Here is a 25,720-nt window from a genome sequence, read left to right as displayed (position 1 = left end):
GATCCCAAGCCAACCCACAAAAATTCTGCGGCTAGGCGTGCCTCTGGGAAAGGGGGCGGGGCCACGCATCCACAGGGCCCCTGCCCTTTGTGACGTAGACAATGCCTGCCACGTGGCGATACCTGACTGCCAGGGCTGCCACTGCACGCGAGTGACACGCATCGGGGAAAGCGGTGGCCGTCTGGGGCCCACTCCAACGATCATGCATTTTTTATTTAGATTAATCATTTTCTTTTACGTGTGGGGCATTTTTACTGCTCAGGGACAAAAGACGGAGGAGAGCACAGAGGAAGTGAAAATAGAAGTTTTGCATCGTCCAGAAAACTGCTCTAAGACAAGCAGAAAGGGAGACCTGCTAAATGCACATTACGACGGCTTCTTGGCTAAAGACGGCTCGAAATTCTACTGCAGGTAGGAGATGATCCGAACGGCTCCCGCGTCAGTTGATGCACTAAATCTACCCTCCCTACACCAACCAGAAGACTAATTTGTTGGTTGGTTTGTTCGTTCTTGTTTTTTAACGGTAAGAGTTGAACCTTTCATTTCTAGGGGGAGGGGGAATCAGATTTGATACAATCGTTCCCTAATAAATAGAATATTATCTTTTAATTGATTGAAAATGTTAGCCCAAGAAGTTATCAAAAATACGTTACATTCACACACACACACCCTGGACCACCACCACTACTCTTGGGACCTACAGAAGTAAGTTATTGTAAGAATGTTCACACTTCTCTTGGCTGTGGGCTAGAGTCTCTTTACAGAAGATTTCGTAGGGTAGTTTTAAGAAACATTATCCGGGCTTCAGAAGCACAATATTTACTGTCAAGCCACTTTCCACCTGTATAGAGAAGCCACTACAACAGCGACTTTCCTTGGTGACTTTCCCTATGCCCTTCCCATTCCTCTCATCCCACCACTACTCTGATTTAATCCATGTTTTATTACTCAGACGTAGGATGTCTTTTCTCCTTGTGTGCTGCTACCCTATAAAAATAGGATTGGAGACTCTTCTTTCGATTTAGAAGAAAATAGCCCATAATGGTAAAATAAGTTATTTGGACAAGCCATGCAGCTAGATAGGGGTAGGAGACCCATTAAAAGGTTAACCATTGAGTAGTTGTTGTAAAGATAACAATAAAAAAGAAAATGAGATGACTCCTAATGACTAACTTTGGGCAAATTATACCTCTACCTAGCTATTAGGAGGGACGTTTGAGCCAAACACCCCACCAGGGGGTTCAGAAGTAGTCTTAATATAGCAAAAGAGATGGCTAGAGAGGACTCCAGTATTAAATTGGAACTAAATGATCAGCTGTATTTTAAATTTTGATTTTATTTTTCTTGAAACCAACTTACCTAGGTGTTATTTTTAATTATAGTCGGACACAAAATGAAGGCCACCCCAAATGGTTTGTTCTTGGTGTTGGACAAGTCATAAAAGGCCTAGACATTGCCATGATGGATATGTGCCCTGGAGAGAAGCGAAAAGTGATTATACCCCCTTCCTTTGCATATGGAAAGGAAGGCTATGGTAAGGTGTTTTAATATGTATATCTCGGGACTTCCAGTCCTGGCTCAGCTGTAATGAACCCTACTAGTAACCATGAGGGCTCGGGTTGAATTCCTGGCCTTGCTCAGTGGGTTAAGGATCTGACATTGCCTTGAGCTGTGGTGTAGGTCGCAGATATGGCTCAGATCCTACGTTGCTGTGGCTGTGGCATAGGCTGGCAGCTGTAGCTCCAATTCCACTCCTAGCCTGGGAACTTTCATATGCCCTGGGTGCAGTTTTAAAAAGAAAAAAAAATGTATATCTCTAAGTTATATTTAAAAATAAATCATACACTTCTGGGTACACAGTCAAAAAAAATTGAAAGCAGAGTCTTGAAGTTATATCTGTATAATCACGTTCATAGCAGCACTATTCAAAATAGCCAAAAACAGAAAATAACCCATGTCCATTGACAGATGAATAGATAAACAAATTGTGGCATTCAATGGAATATTATTCAGTGTTTAAAAAGAAGGAAACTCTGGAGTTCCCGTCATGGTGCAGTGGTTGACGAATCCGACTAGGAGCCATGATGTTGCGGGTTCGGTCCCTGCACTTGCTCAATGGGTTAACATTCCGGCGTTGCCGTGAGCTGTGGTGTGGGTTGCAGACGCGGCTCGGATCCTGCGTTGCTGTGGCTCTGGCATAGGCTGGTGGCTACAGCTCCGATTAGACCTCTAGCCTGGGAACCTCCATATGCCGCGGGAGCAGCACAAGAAATAGCAAAAAGACAAAAAAATTAAATTAAATTAAATTAAATTAAAATAAAAAGAAGGAAACTCTGACATGCCACAGCACACTAAAACACACTACAACATGGGTAAATCTTGAGTACATAATGCTAAGTGAAATAAGCCAAACACAAAAAGCAAATACAGTACGACCCACTTATATGAGGTACCTAGAAAAGTAAAATTCATAGAGCCAGGAAGAAAAGGGTGGTTGACAGAGTCTGGGGAGAGGGTAGATAGGGAATTATTATCTAATGCGTATAAAAATGAAGTACTTGTAAAGATTGGCTGCAGTGTGGATGTACTTAACACCACCCAACTATTCACCTAAAATGGTTACAATGGTAAATTTTATGTTACTTGTATTTTCCCATAATTAAAATTTTTTGAATTGCTAAAAAACATTAAAATCAAAGAGGAAATAATTATAGACTATAAGGTCCAATAAACTTTAGCTCTGCTGGGTGTAGTCTGATCCTTTCTTTTTACACATCAAGAAAATAAGACATTGTTGCAATACAGATCTCTAGCTAGAGTTCTTTACCCCCCCCCCCAAGAGTGGCAATATTCATAATGATGATGTATATTTTATAAGCTCTAGCTTAGTCATTTTTTTATTTTAGTATATGTTATTTTATTAAGTATTACATAAACGTCTGTAGTAAATACTTTTGGTAAGCAGTACCAAAGTCAGATTCATAAAACTCAGGAAAGTGGAACATATGATTTTAGAATAAAAGGACAGTATTGTAACATTGTAAAAAAGAACATCTGAAATATAACCATTATCCAAATGCTGGAGAAGCCTTGAAAATGTGGAAGAAATGAACTGCTTGTCTCAATATCTTACCTATTTTTAAAACCCTGGAGTGAGATCCGAGAACCTAGGGAAAGCAGATAAATGGGGAAAATGTGTGCAGCATGTATAAACATGTGTAGAAGCCTGTCCTAGAAATGGGCGAATTTATAAACAAATGGCCCACTAACCAAAAAATACAAATGACCTGTATATCTATGGGAATACTTAATTCTATTCATAATTAAAAGAAATTAAAAATAAGACACCATTTTTACCCATCAGATTAGCAAAGACAGAAAAGTTGACAAAGGTATGGAAAAACTTCATTATTGGAGTTCCCATCGTGGCGCAGTGGTTAACAAATCCGACTAGGAACCATGAGGTTGCGGGTTCGGTCCCTGGTCTTGCTCAGTGGGTTAACGATCTGGCGTTGCCCTGAGCTGTGGTGTAGGTTGCAGACGTGGCTTGGATCCCGAGTTGCTGTCGCTCTGGTGTAGGCCGGCGGCTACAGCTCCGATTGGACCCCTAGCCTGGGAATTTCCATATACCATGGGAGCGGCCCAAGAAATAGCAAAAAGACAAAAAAAAAAAAACTGCATTATTGCTGAGAATATGAATCATTCAACTTATCTAGCAATTTCTACCCAAATTTTAAATGCATATATCCTCTGATCCCATAGTTCCATTCCCAGGAATACACACCAAGGTGTATCTTAAAGCATATTCACTGCAAACTTTTTGGGGGTAGCAAAAGACTGCATACTATATCCTTCAATAGGAAATTAGTTGACTAACTTATGCTATCTCTATTCAGTGAATTATTATGCAGCCAGTAAGAATAAAGTAGAGCCACATTTATTAAAATGTTAAAAAATAAAATAGGATAGAATATATTCCTGTAAGGAATATTTATTGAACATCAGAGCCAGCCTCTGTTCTAGGCACTGAGCATAAAGCAGTGAACAATGCAGAAAGAATCCCCTATCCTCAGTGTGAGAAGGGGAATTTTACATATGCATCATGTATCATACACAATCTGATGACATTAAATGCTCCTGGGGAGGAAACCTGAGGGTCAAGGATGAAATTTCTTCTCATGCTATAATATACTGTACTGTTTAATTTTTTTACCATGTGCATGTATTAAATTTTTTAATGAAGTAGAGTTAACTTAAAATATTGTATTAGTTTTAGGTATAAAACATAGTGACTTGATATATTTATAAATTGCACACTATACAGAGTTATTATAGTATTATTGACTATATTCCCTTGGCTGTACATAACATCCCTGTTGGTGGAAATATAAATTGCTACAGCCACAATGGAAAATAATATAAAGGTTCCTCATAAAAATAGAACTACCACATGATCCAGCAGTTCCCCTCCTGGGTATTTATCTGAAGAAAATGAAAACACTAATTCAAAAAGATACATGCACCCCAGTGCTCATCGCAGCATTATTTACAATAGTCAAGACATGGAAGCAGACTAAATGCCCATCAATAGGTAAATGGATAAAGAACATGTGATATCACACACACACACACACACACACACACACACACACACACACACAGCAATAACACTGAGCCATAAAAACAGATTGAAATCTTGCCATTTGCAACAACCTGGATCAACTTAGAGGGTATTAGGCTAAGTGAAATAAGTCAGAGGAAGATATGTACTAATTTTTCCGAAATTAAATTTTTAAAAATCACTAAAATTAAAAGTGGAGCAGAATAGAGAAAATTTTTAAAAAGAGAGAAAATGGGTAGTATGTCAGAGGCCTGGTTTCCATCTTGCATTCTCCCTTGGGTCCTTGCTTCCTGTTGCTGTGTGAAGATTATAAAGAAAGAATTGTTACCTCCTTATTCTATTTAGAGCCCTTCCTAAATCCACCTATTTACAATATTTAGTACATAATTAAAGTAATTAAAGACATTCTATGATGAAATATTGTCTTTATTCCACAATATCTCATTGAAATGGCATGCCCCCTTTGAGGCTGGTGGTTTACTCAGTAGGAGGAATGTGCCCTTCACCTGTTTCTTCCAGCAAATGCAGCAGATCACTGCCCCAGACTGGACTGGAGGGAAGTTAGTGTACAAAGTCAAACCCACTCAGATTTAAAATTCCTAAAAGAGACAGTTCTGGATAACCATAGCTTCATTTTCAAAGCTTTTAGCAGGAGTTCCCATCATGGCTTAGTGGAAACAAATCTGACTTGTATCCGTGAGGACACAGGTTTGATCCCTGACCTCGCTCAGTGGGTTAAAGATCCGGCATTGCCATAAGCTGTGGTGTAGGTCACAAATGCAGCTCGGATCTGGTGTGGCTGTGGCTGTGGTGTAGGCCAGCAGCTATAGCTCCGATTTAACCCCTAGCCTGGGAACCTCCACATGCCACAGGTGCAGCCCTAAAAAGACCAGAAAAAAAAAAAAAAAAAAGCTTTTAGCCAGTCATTTTGTTCCATCAAAATAGCTTCCACATCATAATTTATGTTTCTTATTTTTAGTTGTAAAGGAACCTAAGAGAGAAAATTGAATATAAGTTAACTTGAATGCATTTTTGTCCTAAAAGAGCTGTCACAGGTTGAGGCCAATGCTAGGCAAAATGATACAGGCAGAGTTTGACTTTCAGTCCCTTTAATTTCATTTTCAGAATTTCTCCTTGCCTCTTGTAGATACTTCCACATTCTGCCTGCTACCAGAGCACCCACAACCCTCATCAATAGGTGCTCATCCTGGGTCCTGTTACCATGTGGCAAACGACTACTTAGTTTCTCCTTTTTGTAAACTAATTTATGCCTGCATATGAATGGTTATTCAGGCTACCTAAGCTATAAATAATTGTTGCTGCAAAAATGTAGCAATGTTGTGGCTGTGGCTGTGATCTACAGCTCTGATTCAACCCCTAGCCTGGGAACTTCCATATGCGGTGGTGCGGCCCTAAAAAGAAAAAAAAAAAAAAAAGGTAGCAATTTGATTTGAAGAAGTTAGTTCATATTCAGTTTGAGGTGTCTTCAAGAAATACAAAAATAATGAATCTCACAAGTAACACCACCAATACCTCAAGTTTACACATAAGGAAACTAAGGCCCAACAAAAGTGTGTTTTTTGCAATGTAGTTAACTACTACTTTTCCTACACAACCTATAATAGCTTAATAATAGCTTGGACTTGGTTATCGTAAAAGTTGCTATGTAGACCATAAATCACTGCTTAACAAACAATATCTTGATGGAATAAGCTTTTTGAAATAAGTTGTTATTAAGACCTGATATTAGCTATAACTTTATTTTAGGTAGTACTTGAAGAAGTCTTTTCCTCTGTGCAATATCCTCACCTGATGTCACAGAGCACCTCTGCATGTCCTGAAATGCATGTGACTTACTAATGCTTTAATTAACAGTACATGTGGTATGTATAGATTCTTTACATTAACTCCTACTTCTTTGATCTGCTTCTCTAAATACAAGTAATCCTAGGCAAATGCATAGCTTTCTCTTCTTTATACTATAATGTTTTCGAAGGAAAAAACTTAATTGGCAATATATTTTATGTCTACAAAAGAATTTTTTGGAAACTTTGACTCATAATATTTTTTCTTAAGAAGTTTGAATTTGTGCTTTGAATCTGTTTTTAATTACTATCAGAAGTTATTTTCTCTGATATAAAGAGATTATAACTAGACAGAAGAGGAATGAGTTTTGTAAAAATGATCACTGAGTCAATGTCTAGCTCTGTTACTGTAAAGTCATGCATTATATGTATGTAATACATGGGTAGATTTTTCTATGTCCTGGACATGGCCATGACTGATCCACTTTTAGCTGTAACTTTCAAACTTTTGCTTTGGATTATATAAATACTTCAGCAAGAATTCTCTACTCTCTCATTAAAGAAACTGCTATTTCCTTCAAAGAACAAACTTAGCCATTTTTTAAATAAGTGATTAGAGGCCATTCATTCAACAAATATTTGAGTGACTATAAGGTACTGGTGACACAAGTCACCTACTGCCTCTTAGTAAGTCATTTCTGCAGGTCATTTTTATGAGTGACCATCTGAAATAGCCCATAGCTTGCTAAAATCATGTGTGATATCAGTTAATAGAGTAACTTTATTAAAGAGAACTACTTAACTTAATACTTTAAAGTTCTTATTGTGATTAGAAATTTCTTCATAAAATTGTTATTGGTTTGTTACCACACTATTTTTTGTCTGTAAAGAATTTGAAAGACCAGTATACTAATACATATATTTTACTCATACTTCCAAATAACTAAACAAAATCATTCTCTAAAAGATACTGACTTTTGAAATTTTTTTCTGCCCATTAATTTTTTCTCTGCACTAGCTCTCTCCTGTATAATGTTGGGGTATATTAATAAAAATTACATGATTTTGAAGTTCCCATCGTAGCTCAGTAGTTGACAAATCTGAGTAGGAACCATGAGGTTGCGGTTTGATCCCTTGCCTTGCTCAGTGGGTTAAGGATCCAGTGAGCTGTGGTGTAAGTTGCAGACACAGCAGCCACAGCTCCAATTAGACCCCTAGCCTGGGAACCTCCATATGCCATGGGTGCGGCCCTAGAAAAGACAAAAATAAATAAATAAATAAATAAATATTACATGATTTATATTTTATTTCCATTTAATCAGGAAATAATGGTCCTCTAAGTCCTTGGAACTGACTTGGTTTTAAAATACATGGGGAAAATGTTCCTAAGAAATACTTAGAAGACAATTTTTAAAAATATGAAATAAGGGAGTTCCCGTCGTGGCGCAGTGGTTAACGAATCCAACTAGGAACCATGAGGTTGCGGGTTCGGTCCCTGCCCTTGCTCAGTGGGTTAACGATCCGGCGTTGCCGTGAGCTGTGGTGTAGGTTGCAGACGCGGCTCGGATCCTGCATTGCTGTGGCTCTGGCGTAGGCCGGTGGCTACAGCTCCGATTTGACCCCTAGCCTGGGAACCTCCATATGCCGCGGGAGCGGCCCAAAGAAATAGCAAAAAGATAAAAAAATAAATAAATAAATAAATAAATAAATAAATAAAAATATGAAGTAAGGAGTTCCCATCATGGCTCAGCGGTAATGAACCCAACTGGTTTCCCTGGCCTGGCTCAGTGGGTTAAGGATCCAGCATGGCCATGAGCTGTGGTGTAGGCTAGCAGCTACAGCTCTGATTCAACCCCTAGCCTGGGAACTTCCATATGCCATGGGTGCGGCCCTAAAAAGATTTTTTAAAAATTAAATAATATAATCATAATGCTATAATGGCTATGTGTGAATAAATATTTGAACATTATCTTCATGTAAGTTAAACCATTAACATTTATACCTTTAGCAGAAAGCAAGATTCCACCTAATGCAACATTGATTTTTGAGATTGAACTTTATGCTGTGACCAAAGGACCACGAAGCATTGAAACATTTAAACAGATAGACACGGACAATGACAGACAACTCTCTAAAACTGAGGTAATTCAAAAAGATTTCATATGTACAGTCTAATTTTTTATTACTATTTAAATATATCAGTGTTACAACTGTTATTTTAACTTCTACCTAGTATGGGCTGATTACTTTGTTCTTGTAGAGCTGGTTACAAAAAAAACAAAAACAAAAAACACTGAATTTCAGGGAGAAAATGTGCTTTTTTAATATACAACTTGAAACTGAGTCAACTGGTTTATTTTCTTTTCTCCTTGCAGGAGGGTCATTAAAATACCAAACCAATCTCTACATGGCACTTCCAGCATATAGACTACAGGAGAAGATCTTTTTCAAGCAGCACTAGGAATGTGTAACAGGGCAAATAATTCCCACCTCATAAGATTGTGAGGATTACATGAGATCGTTAAAATATCCAGCAAGAATTTGAACTGTGTAGCCCAGAAAGTTGGTAAACAGGAACCAGGGGTTTAGTTACCCCGCTTCTGCATCCCAGTTAGTCATATATATGAATTGAGGGATTAATAAAGATCTTGAGATGTAGCCACTATGGAAAACAGTATGAAGTTTCCTCAAAAAATTAAGGATAGAACTACCAGGAGTTTCCATGGTGGCACAGTGGGATAATGATCCAGCTTGTCTCTGTGGAGGCACTGGTTTGATCCCTGGTACAGTGGATTAAGGATCCAATGTTGCTGCAACTGGGGCATAGGCCACAGTGCCAACTCAGATTCGATCCCTGGCCCAGAAGCTTCCATATGCCGTGGGGCAGCTTAAAAAGAAAAAAAAAAAAAATTTACCATATGATCCAACTATTCCAGTTCTGGGTATTTACCTAAAAAATACAAAAACACTATTTCAAAAAGATATATGCACCCACATGTTCATTACAGTATTACCTACAACAGCCAAGATTTGGAAACAACTTGATGAATGAATCAAGAACATGTGTCATACATATACAATGGAATATAACTCAGCCATAAAACAAAGATGAAACCCGTGGAGTTCCCGTCGTGGCGCAGTGGTTAACGAATCCGACTAGGAACCATGAGGTTGTGGGTTCGGTCCCTGCCCTTGCTCAGTGGGTTAACGATCCGGCGTTGCCGTGAGCTGTGGTGTAGGTTGCAGACGCGGCTCGGATCCCGCATTGCTGTGGCTCTGGCATAGGCCGGTGGCTACGGCTCAGATTCGACCCCTAGCCTGGGAACCTCCATATGCCGCAGGAGCGGCCCAAAGAAATAGCAAAAAGACAAAAAAAAAAAAAGATGAAACCTGTGAATGTGCCATTCACAACCACATGGATGGACCATGAGAGTATTATACTAGGTAAAGTAAGTTGGACAGGAAAAGACAAATACCATATGATTTCACTCTAATATGGAATATTTGTTCAACATATGAACAAATCAAACTAAACAAACACATACAGAGAACAGAGTCGTGGTTGCCAGAGGGAGAGAGGGGAAGTGAGGGTTAAATGGGTAAAGAGGGTCAACTCTATGGTGATAGATGGAAGCTGAACTTTTGGTGGTGAGCATGCTGTAGTACAATCAGAAGTTGAAATTTGCTATACACATAAAACTTAAAATGAACACATATTTTTTAAAAACTCTTGGCATCATAATAATAGATAGCTATTTTTTTCCCACAATTTCTCAATGCCAGGTAGAATTATAAACCTATAGTATGTAAACTCATGACAATTTATGAGGTAGATGCTACTGTTACCATCTCCATTTTGTAGGAGAAAATGACACCCAGACAGATTTGGTAACCAGTTGAAGGTCCCACAGCTCTAAGTGTCAGGACAAGACTGCAACCCCAGCCATCTGGCTCCACTACTGGGCTCCAACCTTGAGTCCACCCTGTTTCTTTCAGGGAATTTCTATCATGGATGTTTTTCATGGCTAATGTTTGTTCTGTTGGAGTCTGATGCCTTACTTAGTTCCACTGACTATACTTTTTTTGGTTAGTTGGGATAACCCAGTTGTCTCCCCCCTTCTTTGGAGGCAGTCTGACATGTATAACTAAACCACTAAGTAAGTAATAAAAGGCAACAACCAGGTCACTGATTCCAAATAATAAGAGAAAGCCCCTTTTCTCTGTTTTTTTTTTCCTCTCCTCCAGTGGTTTCCCTGCCCTAATTCCACTTTCTCCTCCATGACATATACATATATTTTTTAAATTGAAATATAGCTGATTTACAATTTTGTATTAGTTTTTGGCATACAGCAAACTGATTCAGTTATACATATTCTTTTTCATATTCTTTTCCATTATGCTTTATTATAGGGTATTTAATGTAGTTCCCTGTGCTATACAGTAGGATCTTATTGTTTATCTACTTCATATATAGTAGTTTGTATCTGCTAATCCCAAATTCCTACAAATTATCCCTCTTCCACCCTCTTTCCTCTTTGGTAACCATACGTTTGTTTTGTATGTCTCTGAGTCTGTTGTCTGTTTTGTAAATAAGTTCATTCGTATCATATTTTATTTATTTATTTTGTCTTTTTGCCATTTCTTGGGCCGCTCCCACGGCATATGGAGGTTCCCAGGCTAGGGGTTGAATCGGAGCTGTAGCTGCCAGCCTACACCAGAGCCACAGCAACTTGGGATCTGAGCCGCGACTGCAACCTAGACCACAGCTCAAGACAACGCCAGATCCTCGACCCACTGAGCAAGGCCAGGGACTATATTCAATATCTTTAATAACTTATAATGGAAAAGAACCTGAAAAATAAGACAGATATATGTTTAACTAACTTGATCTGCTACACACCTGAAACATTACAAATCAACTATACTTCTGCATTGCAAGTTATATGTTATTTGTCTTTTTCTGATTTATTTCACTTAATTTAATACCTCTAGGTCCATCCATGCCTCCTCCATGACATTAGTAAAAACTCTGGTAGATCAATGATGGAAAAGGAACAAAGGAATGGAAACACATCCTGTTCCTTAAGAGCAGCAGCAATTAGAGGGGTGGCAAACCATTCCCAGTATTCTCTTTCTGTTGACCCCTTATCATCCCCTTTAGATTGAACAGCAGCTGCAGATGAATTTACTTAGTACCAAAGAGCTCAGCTTGTTTACACAGACCACTCAATATTACTTGCATACCAGGAGATGCATCCATCAATATTAATATGCCTCAGTAGACCTTAGGGGATTTTTCAGTTCTTTTCTGGAAAATAAAAGTAGAGAATGGCCAAAGCAGTGACCTGCTGGGCTACAGTTTGCCCGGTGTTTCTCAGCTGCACTATCACTAGATGAGTAAGAGTGATTTTCATATGTTTGAATGATAACAATAGCTATCTCTTATTGACACCCATAAATATGACTGATCCTCACTAAAATGTAGATACTATTTCCCTTCTTTTATAGATAACAGAACTGAGATACAAGGAGGTTAAATTATTTATCTAAAATCACACACCCTGTACATGGTAGAATATGGATTTGAAATATGAATATCATTGTCAGAAAGATCTAGTCAGTTATTTCTTCAGTATAAGCAAGATGGGAGAGAAGGGAAACCTAATATTTTTATTAAATTACAAAGTGGAAATAGTGTGGAGCCTATTGCCAGCAAAATTAAGGTCATGTTCTTACCTACTTCCTTTTTGTACCTCTTCAATAGAGTGACTAGAAAAGTATTGAGATATTGCAAGTCAAAATACTAAGAAGTGGCATTATTGGTTATATATACTTACTTACATAGAAACCAAGACATATTCGAGGCCATTTAAAACTTTACAGCTGTATCAGCCAAGTTTCGACTGGAAGAAAAAAAAATGCATCTCATATAGGACCTAAGTCCCATTTGAGAACTTCATTAAAATCCACTGATCATTCTAAAGTAAACTCTACTTGTGATGGATTGAGTTTGGGATATGTATTGCTAAAACCCTCGCAGGATTCAAGTTCATCCTTTAAAAACCACTTTATTCTAAACTACCCAGCCTAGGAGGGTGTGGAGAAAAAGGAACCCTCCTACACTGTTGATGGGAACGTAAACTCGTACAGCCGCTATGGATAAATGTATGGAGTTTTCTTAAAAAACTTACCATATGATCCTGCAGTCCCACTCCTGGGCATATATCTGGAAAAGATGAAAATAATTAGAAAAGATACATGTACCCCATTGTTCATAGCAGCACTTGATTATATTAGTCAAGACATGCCAGCAACTTAATTGTTCATCAATAGATGAATGGATAAAGACATGTCAGCAACCATTCATGTGTGTGTCCACAGATGAATGTGCACACACACACACACACACACACGCACACACAATGGAATATTATTCAGCCATGAAAAAGAATGAAATAATGTCATTTGCAGCATCCTGGATGGAATGGACCTGGAGATTAATTAGTACTTCATACTAAGGAAGTTAAGTCAGACAGAAAGACAAAGATATGATATCACTTATATGTGGAATTTAAAAAAAGGATACAAATGAACTTATTTATAAAAGAGAAATAGACTCATAGTCTTCAAAAACAAACTTATGTTACCAAAGGAAAAAGGGAGAGAGATATGTTGGGAATATGGGATCAATAAATATACATTACTAAATATAAAATAGACAACAAGGACCTACTACATAGCACAGGGAACTATATTCAATATCTTTAATAACTTATAATGGAAAAGAACCTGAAAAAGAAGACAGATATATGTATAACTAACTTGATCTGCTACACACCTGAAACATTACAAATCAACTATACTTCAATACAAAAAAAGTAAATACACAGCCTTGCTTAACACTATCTCCAAATCATTGTCCATTTCTCTTTAGTTATTATATCTTAATATATAATATGTAATTCATTCATATATGTGTAATTTCCAATGGAAGTATAATTGAGTCACATAAATAATTTTAGTTTTAGTAGCCACATCTTAAAAAGTAAAAAGAAATTATGTAATTTTAGTGTTTTGCTTAGCTTATATCTAAAATGTTGCCATTTCAACGTGAGACCAATATAAAAATTGTCAATGAGATACTTTTTTATTGTCCTCAAAATTTGTTGTGTATTTTACCCTTACAATAGTTTTTCTCAATTTGATATACCACATTTCAAGTGCTTAATGGTTATATGTGGCTAATAGCTACCATGTTAGCTAATACACTAATGTGTCTTTACTTAGAGAAATGTCATATTATATAGGGAGAAGGGAATACTTCAGAACACCTGTTCTTTGACATTATTATTATAGATCGTCATAGTTTATAGATTGGGGGAGTGCTGTAGAAGCATAGAAAAATTAAGAAAATTAAATTTTACTTTAAAAACCTATAGCTGGGTTTATTATATAACATACGTATTGGGAGTTCCCTGGTGGCTCAGTGGGTTAAGGACCCAGGATTGTCACTGCTGTGGCGAGGGTTCAACCCCTGGCCAGGGAACTTCTACATGCTGTGAATGTGGCCAAAAACAAAACAAAAGAAAACAATAATTTTAGAGATTATAGGAATGCCAAATTGGATTTTATTCACTAATGGAAATCCCTAAGAGTGAGTTGAATTCCCTTTGATAATGTGGATAGTGTAGATCATTGGAAAGCATTTAGTTTTAACAAAATTCAATTCTGATGTTAATCTCTGAGTATGTACCACTAACCACCTATAACCTTGGGGGAAGATAATCTGTTTCTTTTCAGAAAATTGTTTCAAAGATTGAAAAAATAAAACTTCAAATAGCTTTTTAAATTTTTGTATCAATTAGAAGTAGTCATAGATATGAGTTTCTTTATGCAAACATTTTCTGCAAGTTGCTGAAAATGTATTGTGATATCTTTTAATAAAGAAATATTATTTTGGCCCTCTAGATAAATCATTACCTGAAAAAGGAATTTGAAAAAGATGAGAAGCCACGTGACAAATCATATCAGAATGCAGTTTTAGAAGATATTTTCAAGAAGAATGACCATGATGGTGATGGCTTTATTTCTTCTAAGGAATACAATGTGTATCAACATGATGAACTATAGCATATTTTTATTTCTAAATTTTCTTAGCTACTTGCTGTACTTTATAAATAAAACAAGTCACTTTTCTCTGAGTTGTATTTTCTATTTTTCTTCCATGACCATATTTTGATCTCCTCAATACATGTAATTTTGGAATAATAAATGCAAAGCTATTGTGCAAAATTTAACTTTCAAGTAAGGCATGATTGTGTTTCCTATTGCTTTATTATGTTAATACGATTGTGAAACCAATCTCTGTGTCCCAGTGGGCAATTTTTTCCCTTTAGGTTATAGGAAAACATTTATGTCAAAATCTATAAGCTCTTCCCAAACTTGACAGCATGTATAAATATGTAAATATCCAATTTTTAATATTTAAAGTACCCTATATTTTAAAAATATCATAGGGACCCAGGAATTAACATTTAATTTGTTTATACATTTCATAGCATTATGGATAGTGAGATTAAAAAAAAATCATAGGACCAAAGAATCATTTAGTATGCATGCAGGAAAGTATTAGTTGTATAACTGTCCCACAGACAGCCTCAACATAGTTTCTGTACTTTTTGGAGCAAGTTTCTGTCCTTGGTATTTGTTTCAATGGTTAATTGAAAGATATTTGAACAGATCAAAGGCTTTGTTTGGGAAGGCATCATAAAGTCTGTACCAGTGACTTGCATTCCCTTAGACATCATTATAAATGTGCTACGCCTCTTCCTTTTCAGAGGCCTTTGTGTTTACCATCCCCAACTTTTTTTTTCTTTTTTTGGCCACCATGCAGCCTATGGAGTTCCTGGGCCAAGGATCAGATCTGAGCCACAATTGTAACCTATGCCACGGCTGCAACATTATTGGATCCTTAACCCACTGTGCTGGGCTGGATATTGAACCTGCATCCCAGAGCTTCAGAGACAGCACTGATCCCATTGAGCCACAGTGGGTACTCCCCTAACTTTTTTTCTTGATAGTTTCAAATTGATGCTTGGTGTTTCATAGTCTCCCTTTCTCTAAGTATCTCTATCCTATGTCACTTCATTTCACAATGTTCTTATTAATCATGAATGAGCATTATATGCTGGTATGCCATCAAATTTTTGAGAAATGTGCAGAATTTATTTTGCACATGAGGATACGTGAGGATATCAAATGAGGATGCAAATTAGGATATACAGTAAGTGCCATGACAATTTTGTGCCATGGTCAAATCATTGTGCTCCAACTTGTAGAGAATAAGAAGTAAGATATGCTGTAAAAGATCATATTGGTGCCCAAGAAAGGACACATATTTATTGGAACATGTAAGATTTTGCCTATTGCATACATAGAAAAGTGTGGTTAGGTGGTAAATAGCTCTATTCGCAACAAGTGAGTTCAAAACAAAGCTTTTTCCATTTTCTGAAACTTTCCTTTTCCAAACCCTTGTTCATTGTTCACCTTTCAATCTTTTAAAATATACTGCCAGAAATCCTATAATTTAAGAGTAACACAAAAACCACTAGATTAGAGGATAATCATATATGATAGCACAGAATTAGACACTTCATAAAATAAAAACATTTACTTTCTTTCCTCCCAATATTTCTTCATTCCTATACCCAATTTTATAATTCCTCCTCACTTACTCAACCACCAACTTTCATCTCTTTACTTCCCTCAGAAAAACCTGCTCCCTTGAAGTAACTAAGTTGATAACACAATATCATGTTTCAGTTTGGAAACTGCCCCCAATCTCTCTATCCATATAAAAAAAGTCACTAGAGCCTTTTTTGATCAGTATACTCATATTCGCATTTGAATCATATACTCTGGCCTAAACAAAATGCCATGAAAGTTATCTATAGAAATTATTCTATTATACAAGCTGTTTCTAATTCTAACCTTTTTGCCCCATCGTTTTCATACAAAGTGCTTTTAAACTTATGTCTTAAAAAAGTATAAATGATGTTAAATGACTATGAAGATTTACTCTAAAACTCTAATCATATTCAAATAGTTAAAAAGTAAAACTTAAATCATTCTACATACATATGGTATACAGGTATTTTGTATTTACACAGTTACTTGCTGCCTTCATAGGTATATGCCTAGTAGTGAGTGCTGTACTATAGACTTTAAGTTCTGGAATTTCAACATAGTATCTTTGCAATTATTTTCATAATGGTGTATAGTAAATTAATAATTTAGGTTTGTGCATAAAAATTTTCAGATGTCTTACAGAGCAAATGAAAATGATCTCACAACTAAATATGTCAGATGTTTTGAACATTTTCAAAGGAGAAAAGAAATAAACATGTCCCAGCTGGCCTTAACTTTAAAATGACAGTAGTCATTTTTTATAACTACAAAACTAGTGAGCACATATATATGTGACATCGCAGAATGGCAGCCCGTTACTACTCTGTCACCCTTTACTGTATACACAAAAACCCACACCGCACTCAGTGTGCTTTTAATTTGATACTGCAATTAAACATTTAGGATTGCATTAAATTATTAACATATTTTTCTCATTTTACCAGACTTAGGGCAATAGTTAAAGCATCATAAAGTTGACATTTCTGCACTCTTGTTATTGTCAAATGTTGAATTAAAAACCAATTAAAAATAAAATCGACATTTAAAGTCTCTATGTAGGAGTTCCCGTCGTGGCGCAGTGGTTAACAAATCCGACTAGGAACCATGAGGTTACGGGTTCGGTCCCTGCCCTTGCTCAGTGGGTTAATGATCCGGCGTTGCCACAAGCTGTGGTGTAGGTTGCAGACGCGGCTCGGATCTGGGGTTGCTGTGGCTCTGGCGTAGGCCGGCGGCTACAGCTCCGATTCAACCCCTAGTCTGGGAACCTCCATATGCCGTGGGAGCAGCCCAAGAAATAGCAAAAAGACAAAAAAAGTAAAATAAAAAAATAAAGTCTCTATGTAAAAAGTTATCTAAAATGATAGTCCATATCCCAAAACATACTTCTAAAGTGCCTGGCAGATTTTATGAAAGAATGTCCATATTCTGCATTTTATATTTAAACCTTTTCCTTTTTTTTTTTTTTCTTTTTGCTTTTCAGGGCTGCATCTGTGGCATATAGAGGTTCCCCGGCTAGAGGCTGAATGGGAGCTGCAGCTGCTGGAGGGGCTGAATTGGAGCTGCAGCTGCTGGCCTACACCACAGCCACAGCTATGCCAGATCCTAGCCACATCTGCACCCTACACCACAGCTTGGCAACAACTGGATCCTTAACCCACTGAGCGAGGCCAGGGACGGAACCTGCATCCTAGGGATACTAGTTGGGTTTGTTACCACCGAGCCACAACAGGAACTCCTAAACCTTTTTCAATATAAGCAACCTTATTAACCTCAGTAGATCTATGAGATAGAAACTATTATTGCCTCCACTTTATAGATGAGAAAAATGATGCCCAAACAGGTTAATTTCTCATTCCCTTCCCTCTTTAATTTGCCACAACTTACCAAAGTGAACCCAAATAATTTTGTGTGTGTGGCACAGTTGCACCTGAAACAGCAGCACGGTACATTCATTTTCCATTTTATTTCATTCTCTTGTGCCAAACATCAAAACAAGGAACTGCATGAAGTCTCACATACTTCTGTCCATCAACAGAGCACTGAAAGCACCCATAAACCGTCTCCCTTTTAAAGTTCCCCATGCCACAGAGTATGCAAGGTCCTTTTGGAATGTTGTGATTAAGTAAATTAACTCGGATATGAGTCCCTTCTTGGAGTGAAATATCCCTCATGCTGAGAGGTTTGTCATAGGAGTCAGAAAAAAGATCATCTAAGTAAAGCTGTGAACGAGAAATGGCATCCATCACTCTTCTATCTAAAAGGACAAAAACAGAAATGTGTTAAAAGTCAAATAAAAAATGCACAAACTGTACTTATCAGGATATGAATCTAAACCATCAATCATGAACTTTGGCTTTTAAATTTACATTCTCCCTTAAAGATAGAATTACTAAAGAGATAAACTCAAGTGTTAATCTGAAAAAAAAATCTTCAATGGACCTACTTCTTTCAAATAGTATATTTCGCAATCTGTAGAGGAGTGCAAATGTTGCTGTTTCTTCTCTTTCGAATCCTCCTTTTGACACTGAAGTGACACAAAGGTCTATAAAAAAATTTTATAAGATGTTATAATTTGAACAACTCATATTTTATTGGGACTTTTAGTTGCGGCTGCATTCTGGTACATGGCATTCATTTTATTTTTTTAAGTTAAATTTTGCATACTTTTGGAAAAGGTAACATTTACATGGTACAAAATTCAAAGAGTACAGAAAGAGGATATAGTGACAAATAAGTCTCTAGTCTATGCTGACCCCAGCCTCAGTTTTATACCCCAGGGGTAACTACTGTTGTTATACTTGCAGCAATACTCCGTATTATTTTATAAGCATAAAGAAATATGTATATATTCCCCTTTTTAAAAAAAATTGGAAAATTACTTTATGAAAGTTTAAAAAGCACTGAGGGAGTTTCTGCTGTGGTGCAATGGGATTAGCAGCGTCTCTGGAGCACTAGGACACAGGTTCCATCCCCAGCCCTACATAGTCGGTTAAGGATGGTTAAGGATCCGGTGTTGCCACAGCTGTGGCAGAGGTTGCAACTGTGCCTCGGATCTGATCCCTGGGCCAGGAACCCCATATGCTGCAGGGTGGCCAAAAGGAAAAAATAAAAATTAAAAAAAAATTAAAAATTAAAAAAGCACTGGGTATAATTAAACTGTGGTCCAGAGTTAGATACAATTTACTAATAGTTCAATTCCAAAATAAAAGTTATCGTAGGTGAGACCATGAAATTTCCTAACACTTGATTTTAATACATTGTGCTAAATTTTTAAAAACAACTCTGAGGAACTAATATTTACAGTAGATGAGTATTTATGAAAAATCTGGCATCAGCTATATTACCTATATATGTGGGGGGGGGGTATAAAACCAAGATTATATGAACTAGGAAATGCTGTATATCTTAACAGCAATACTAGAGTGTAAAGTTTGAGACTGGGATTTATAAATGCTTTTCAAAGCATGAGATTTGGAAAATGATCAGACATCTTGATTTCACAACCTGAAGTTTTTTCTTAGGACTTAAGTCAACATTGTAACTGTCACAGAACAGGAAAAAGGGAAGTTTTCTCAATTCAATTGTTCATCTGCATCCAAAAGTCCAGTATGCCTGAGATAGGAACCACTGCAATAAGAAGTGAGTTACATAATTCTTTAGGCTCAAACAGTTATATACACATTCCTTTAAAATATCACAGAGAATGTTCCATGTCAGAATATTTAGTGCTACCTATTTTTTTTTTTTTTGGTCTTTGCTAGGGCCGCACTCCAAGCATATGGAGATTCCCAGGCTAGGGGTCTAATCGGAGCTGTAGTTGCCAGCCTACACCACAGCCACAGAAACGATGGATTCGAGCCGCATCTGCAACCTACACCACAGCTCACAGCAATGCCGGATCCTTAACCCACTGAGCGAGGCCAGGGATCGAACCCACAACCTCAAGGTTCCTAGTCGGATTCATTAACCACTGTGCCATGATGGGAACTCCATGCTACCTAATTTTTAATGCCTTCATGGTATTCTATTGCGTGGATGCACTGTTACTTAACTAATTGCTGATAATACATCTTATGGTTATATCCAATCTTTTGCTATTACAAACTGAATATCCTTATACCCATATCATTTCATATATATGTAAGCGTATCTGTCAGATAAATTCCTTAAAGTATAAATAAAGCTACAATATGTGTAATTTTAAATTTTGATGGACATATCAGACACATCAGTTTATACTCCTAATAATCAACAGGACTGCAAAAAGCTATACCCTTTAGTGTCCTAGGTTAAATTTAATTAGCATGTTTTGCTTCATTTCTGGAGTCCCTATTCCCTCCTCTGACAGAACTGCAGAAACCAAAACAGGTCTAAAAATGCTTATAAATGATTGTGGCTCAGGGGCTCCTTTGGTGTATAGTCCTTTGGGCTATACCTAGACTTGAGCTGGTTGGTCGCCTAATCTTAAAATCTGTGAAATGTAGAAATTTAAAGTGAGATGCACTGCAGTATTATATAAGGTGACAATTCTAGGAAAGTATTTGTACCTTGAAGCTTTTAGGGAGAGTCTGGGGTTGGGAGAGCTGGGTCTATGAAAGGAAAAACTGAAGAAAAGTTGTCTAGGGGTACCCCAGTTTGGGTGCCCTGACACCTTCAGGTATCTTACTGTCTAGCTACTAAATTTGCCATCATCAACAATGACCTACTAGAAGGTCATTTTTATTTTCCCATGTAAGTCAAAGAAATACTTTGTCAGTGGACTGCATTCTAGCTCTTATCTATAATTATAAGTGGGGTAATGGGAGGTCTACAACCTTCACCAAGAAGCAGGGGAGGGACAATGGTAAGTAGGGATTGGAGGGTCCTTCCCAGTTACTTCACCAAAGCATAATATTGACAGTGCTGAGAGCATCACTCTTTTATTATTAGACACACAGAAATGGAGGGACAGAGAGACAGAGTTTCTCATCAAATCCTTCTTAAAAAATGTAATCTTTCAGTGTTTCATGCAAATCATTCACTCACCAAAGGCACCATCCAGGTAAATGAAGAGTTCAAAAACACTGAAAGCTATGGTTGTGTGTGCTGGAAAAACAATAGCTTTGTCCCTTCCCTTGGGATTCTGTTCGTCCATAAAATGAAACTATATTAAATAAATGAAATAACATTATTAAGGAGCATAACATGTAAGGATAGATTTTTGGAGAAACAAAACATTTCCTACAATCCTACCAAAACAACAACCACAAACCCACCCATCTGAATAAAGAATTATCCTATCTAAATTAAACTATTTATAGCAGCATCCAAATAAATGGTCCAATGGGGACTCATGATCTATATTAGGAAATACTTCTCCCCACTTTCTCATTTATTTTATATCAGAGCCAAATATTGATGCTACCACAACAGTAGTACTCTCTGGCATAGAAACCTTTTTCTTTCAACTGCAAACCAACTGCTTTTAAGTGCTACAATTGTTTTTAGCCTACCCAGTCCACTGTTCCAAAGTCCCTAGAGCTTTCCACAGCTTTCCAGAGCAATCAACGATTAAATGAATGTTTCATTCAGTTCATGCCCCCAAAATGATCCAGTGTTAACAATTTGGTGGCTACTTAAATGTCACCACTAAACAGAACTTCATTTGCAAAGACTTGAAAAGATTATTGGACCCTATCTTTCTAACAATTGATTTTAATAAAACAAATCAAGTCATTATTAGGTGGATGACAAGGACAAATAATATCACAATTGAGCTAAAAAACACAAATAACTTTCAAGACTTTTTAAAAGGATTTAACACTTAATGAAGCATGTTTGGCCGCTGATAATATTACTTTAGAAAAATTTATGTATATATGTATGTATGTATTTATTTATTTAGCCAGGCCTGAGGCATGTGGAAGTTCCCAGGCCAGGGATCAAAGCCAAGCCACAGTAATGACAATGCTGAGTTCTTAACCGCTAGACCACCAAGGAACTCCTAGAAAAATCAATTTAATATAAAAATATAAACTCAACTTCTAAAAATTCAAGCATAAACTACATTACTTAAAAATAAAATCAAACAATTCAAAATAACCAATTTTTATTCTTCTGCTGGCTTACACCATAGCCACAGCAACGCAGGATCCGAGCCACGTTTGTGACCTACACTACAGCTCGTGACAATGCCAGATCATTAACCCACTGAACAAGGCCAGGGATCAAACCCGCATCTTCATGGAAACTAGACGGGTTCATTTCCACTGAGCCACAATGGGAACGCCTCAATTTTCATTCTTAAAACAGCATTTAAGTAGTAATATGAGGGACTCCATTGTGCACATTATTTCACAAGCATTAGTGTTTTGCTTACATTATTTTACACATTTATAATCCATATTTTCTTGGATCTTTTTTCGACAATCTAAAAAAAAATTACTGGGCAAAATCCTATGTACAACTACAGCTCTTTAATCTGAATATTTGACAGAATACACAGGTTTATTAAAAATTAAGAACTGGGAGTTCCCGTCGTGGTGCAGTGGTTAACGAATCCGACTAGGAACCATGAGGTTGCGGGTTCGGTCCCTGCCCTTGCTCAGTGGGTTGACGATCTGGCGTAGCCGTGAGCTGTGGTGCAGGTTGCAGACGCGGCTCGGATCCTGCGTTGCTGTGGCTCTGGCATAGGCCGGTGGCTACAGCTCCGATTCAACCCCTAGCCTGGGAACCTCCATATGCCGCGGAAGCGGCCCAAGAAATAGCAACAACAACAACAACAAAAAGACAAAAAAAAAATTAAGAACTGTAAAAAATTCCCATTGCAGCTTTCTAGCATGAGAAGTCTAATGAGTGTGGTTTACCCGCATGGCTTCCCCACGAATTCCAGCATGTACAGAGAGAGAGCACTGTCGTGTGGTTCGAATGCTTTCCATGACCACACATAATACTGCCTTTCTGCTGCTCCTTGACTGACGTATCAAACTGTGGTCAAAATTAATTTTTCTAAAATAGAAAAGACACATTCACAACAATCTGTAACTTCTACTTACATACAATCAAGTACAGTTTTTGCTTATCATGTGTTATTATTCATGATCCACCTTAATTAAAAGTAGTAAATCCAGACAGACTTAATATACATCATAAAGTACATTCGAAAGAAATTTAATAATCTGCTTCTTCTTTCTATGTTCTTAAAACATGCTTATTATACAAGTCTGTTAGAGGAAGATGCTCTTAGTATATTTGTTGCAAGCAGATTTTTGAATTATTTTCATCTAATAGTTAAGCAAATGCATGCAGAGCTAAAGCAGTTTTGCAGAACAATTAAATATTGTTTAAACCAAATGATTCTGGATATCTAAACTTATCCAAAGTTTGGATATATTACTAATTTGTAGTATTTCAAACAAATAAACAAATTACACTAGTAAAATATAACAGTGTTTTAAGCATTCTTTGTAATGAAGTCTATATATTTAAAATATTTAGTGCAAACATTGCATTATATCAAGGATTATTATACCAACCGGGTAGTAATTTCCTTGAGTAGTGTTGATACTTCCACTTCATGTTTGGTTACAACACCAAATGAAGCTTTTACTGCAATGGAATCTGATCCAGTAACGTTAATCCCAACGTCATTCACAATGTGGTTACCTTTCCTTCCATAGAGTGAAACATCTGATTCATCTTCATAATTCAACAACTGATAAGATGAAATACCTTTAAGAAAAATAAATTAATATTTTAACTATCTTGAATTCAGCTAATGTAGATTATATAAAGTAACACATTACTTTATTATTTAAGACTTGATTACCCAAATGACAAGAAATGCAACATTCAAGCCAGGATTTAAAACAGTTATTCAATTAATTTGACAACAAGAAGAAATAAATATCCCAGAGTACTTTAAATGAACTTGAATTCTTTGTTCAGCCTATAGAATACTTAAGCATCAAGATTCACTGGCTAGTTGAAAGAAAAACAAGTGCTTATAAGAAAAAATTGTTAAAATATCAATTTCTAATCTAGCCTATAATACATTTGTTTACCAACCATAATAACTTCATCAAAAAATAAATATAAATGACTTGCATCTCATTTAACCATGTGAGAGGTAAGACTAAATAATACCTCCATTTTATAGAAAAAGAAAAATATTATGCCATATCCTAAGCTGATTTGATTAAATCAAGTTATAAAAGAACTGAAATTAAATTATACAATAAATAATCTTAAAAATACATTTGATATTATTCAACCAATAAGAGATTTGATACTATATAAACTTTAGACATTGCTGATCTTAATATTATTATTAAAAATGAGTTACCTTTATCAATGAAAATGTAAATATTACAAACACAGGCAGCATATACAACATATTTTAGATTACTGATAATATAGCTGAAAGAGCTATATTATGTATTATATAAAAATGTCACTCCAAAACAGACATTTAAACTTACCAGCTGAAATTTCTCTGTCTCCTAGAAGAATATCTTTCAGTGTAAAAGGTGTTGAGGTAAATTTATATCTAGGAAACAGAAAACACCGCTTCTTTTTTACCACCAGACTTAGAGGTTGGTATTTGTCAGCCTCACTGAGGCTTGGAACAGGAACTAATCTCCCTCCATCTCCAACTTGCTTAACAAAGCTCTTGGTAGCAGCAGCAAACATATTAATAAAGCATCAAAATGTCATAAACTGCAATCCTTGGATAACAAATACATATTTTCAAAGAAAACCAGGCATAAAACTAAGTTTTGCTTGATTTTAAATATAATTATTCATGTTAAAAATACAAAGCATGGTTTCACCAAGGGGCTTACCAGTCTACAGTTTACAACACTGCCTCCCCTGGTGTGCTCAGGTAATGAATTATAGATTAACTGTGTAAAATGATATACTAAAAGCAAGTCTAATTTGGAATAGTAGTCTATAACACTAAAATATACACAGAAAACTTAATAATTTTTAAATATCACCAATGTCCTTGATGAGGGTCACAGGTGATAGTGATTTTCCAGGTTTTAATGAAGCATATGGCCCTATGGGGAACAATGCAATTTAGCCACTAACATGAGCCCTGGACACCACCAACAATGGATCTAGTCCAAAGGGAATTCCTTCACAAGTCCATTACAATAATTTTGGCAACAGAAAAGTACTCTTACAAATCCTTAAGATTTCTTTGAACATTCATTCAGTTCATTCTTTGAACATTTCATTCATTTTTCCTTGTACGTTTACGAAACCAAGTGATTAATATAAAAATAAATTCGCAGAATATACGGAAACAAATATATGCAGAACTTTATAAAACACTAAGTCATATTACATATAACTGAATAAACTCTGAGCTAGGGATTTCTTATGCTGGAGATGACACATAGGGTCCTGCTGCATTTATTTTTGTTTCATAATTATCTCGGTTACTCAACCTTTAGAGAAGTATATAAAGTTTAGGCTTGTTTTTTTGTGTTTTTTTTTTTTGGGTTTTTTTTTTTTGTCTTTTTGCTATTTCTTTGGGCCGCTCCCGCAGCATATGGAGGTTCCCAGGCTAGGGGTCCAATCGGAGCTGTAGCCCCCGGCCTACGCCAGAGCGACACCAACG

The 25,720-nt window shown here is 36.6% G+C and overlaps 2 protein-coding genes across 4 annotated transcripts; one reads left to right on the top strand and one right to left on the bottom strand.

Moving 5' to 3' along the window:
* Positions 1-14,723, top strand: FKBP7 (FKBP prolyl isomerase 7). 3 transcript variants are annotated; one of them, XM_047772978.1, is made up of 4 exons: positions 1-411; positions 1,383-1,534; positions 8,438-8,568; positions 14,395-14,723. In XM_047772978.1, the coding sequence occupies exons 1-4, from the start codon at positions 203-205 to the stop codon at positions 14,554-14,556; spliced, it is 654 nt and encodes a 217-aa protein (XP_047628934.1). In that variant the 5' UTR covers positions 1-202; the 3' UTR covers positions 14,557-14,723. The 3 variants fall into 3 exon arrangements, with proteins under 3 accessions (XP_047628934.1, XP_047628935.1, XP_047628933.1); XM_047772979.1 differs by lacking the exon at positions 14,395-14,723 and adding an exon at positions 8,802-9,097 and having other exon boundaries at positions 8,435-8,568; XM_047772977.1 differs by having other exon boundaries at positions 82-411; positions 8,435-8,568.
* A 3,329-nt stretch (positions 14,724-18,052) lies between these two features.
* Positions 18,053-25,603, bottom strand: PJVK (pejvakin). Its single transcript, XM_047772973.1, has 6 exons — positions 24,573-25,603; positions 23,628-23,823; positions 22,959-23,100; positions 21,139-21,256; positions 18,557-18,655; positions 18,053-18,367 (listed from the first exon to the last, which is right to left on the bottom strand). Exons 1-6 carry the CDS (start codon positions 24,781-24,783, stop codon positions 18,075-18,077), a joined length of 1,059 nt encoding a protein of 352 aa, XP_047628929.1. The 5' UTR covers positions 24,784-25,603; the 3' UTR covers positions 18,053-18,074.
* Between the last annotated feature and the right edge of the window lie 117 nt (positions 25,604-25,720).

This window comes from Phacochoerus africanus, chromosome 3 (assembly GCF_016906955.1).
Source record: "Phacochoerus africanus isolate WHEZ1 chromosome 3, ROS_Pafr_v1, whole genome shotgun sequence".
In the NCBI taxonomy this organism is placed as follows: domain Eukaryota; kingdom Metazoa; phylum Chordata; class Mammalia; order Artiodactyla; family Suidae; genus Phacochoerus; species Phacochoerus africanus.
Note: the sequence above shows the minus strand (reverse complement) of the source record. Positions and strands in the feature narration are given on the sequence as shown.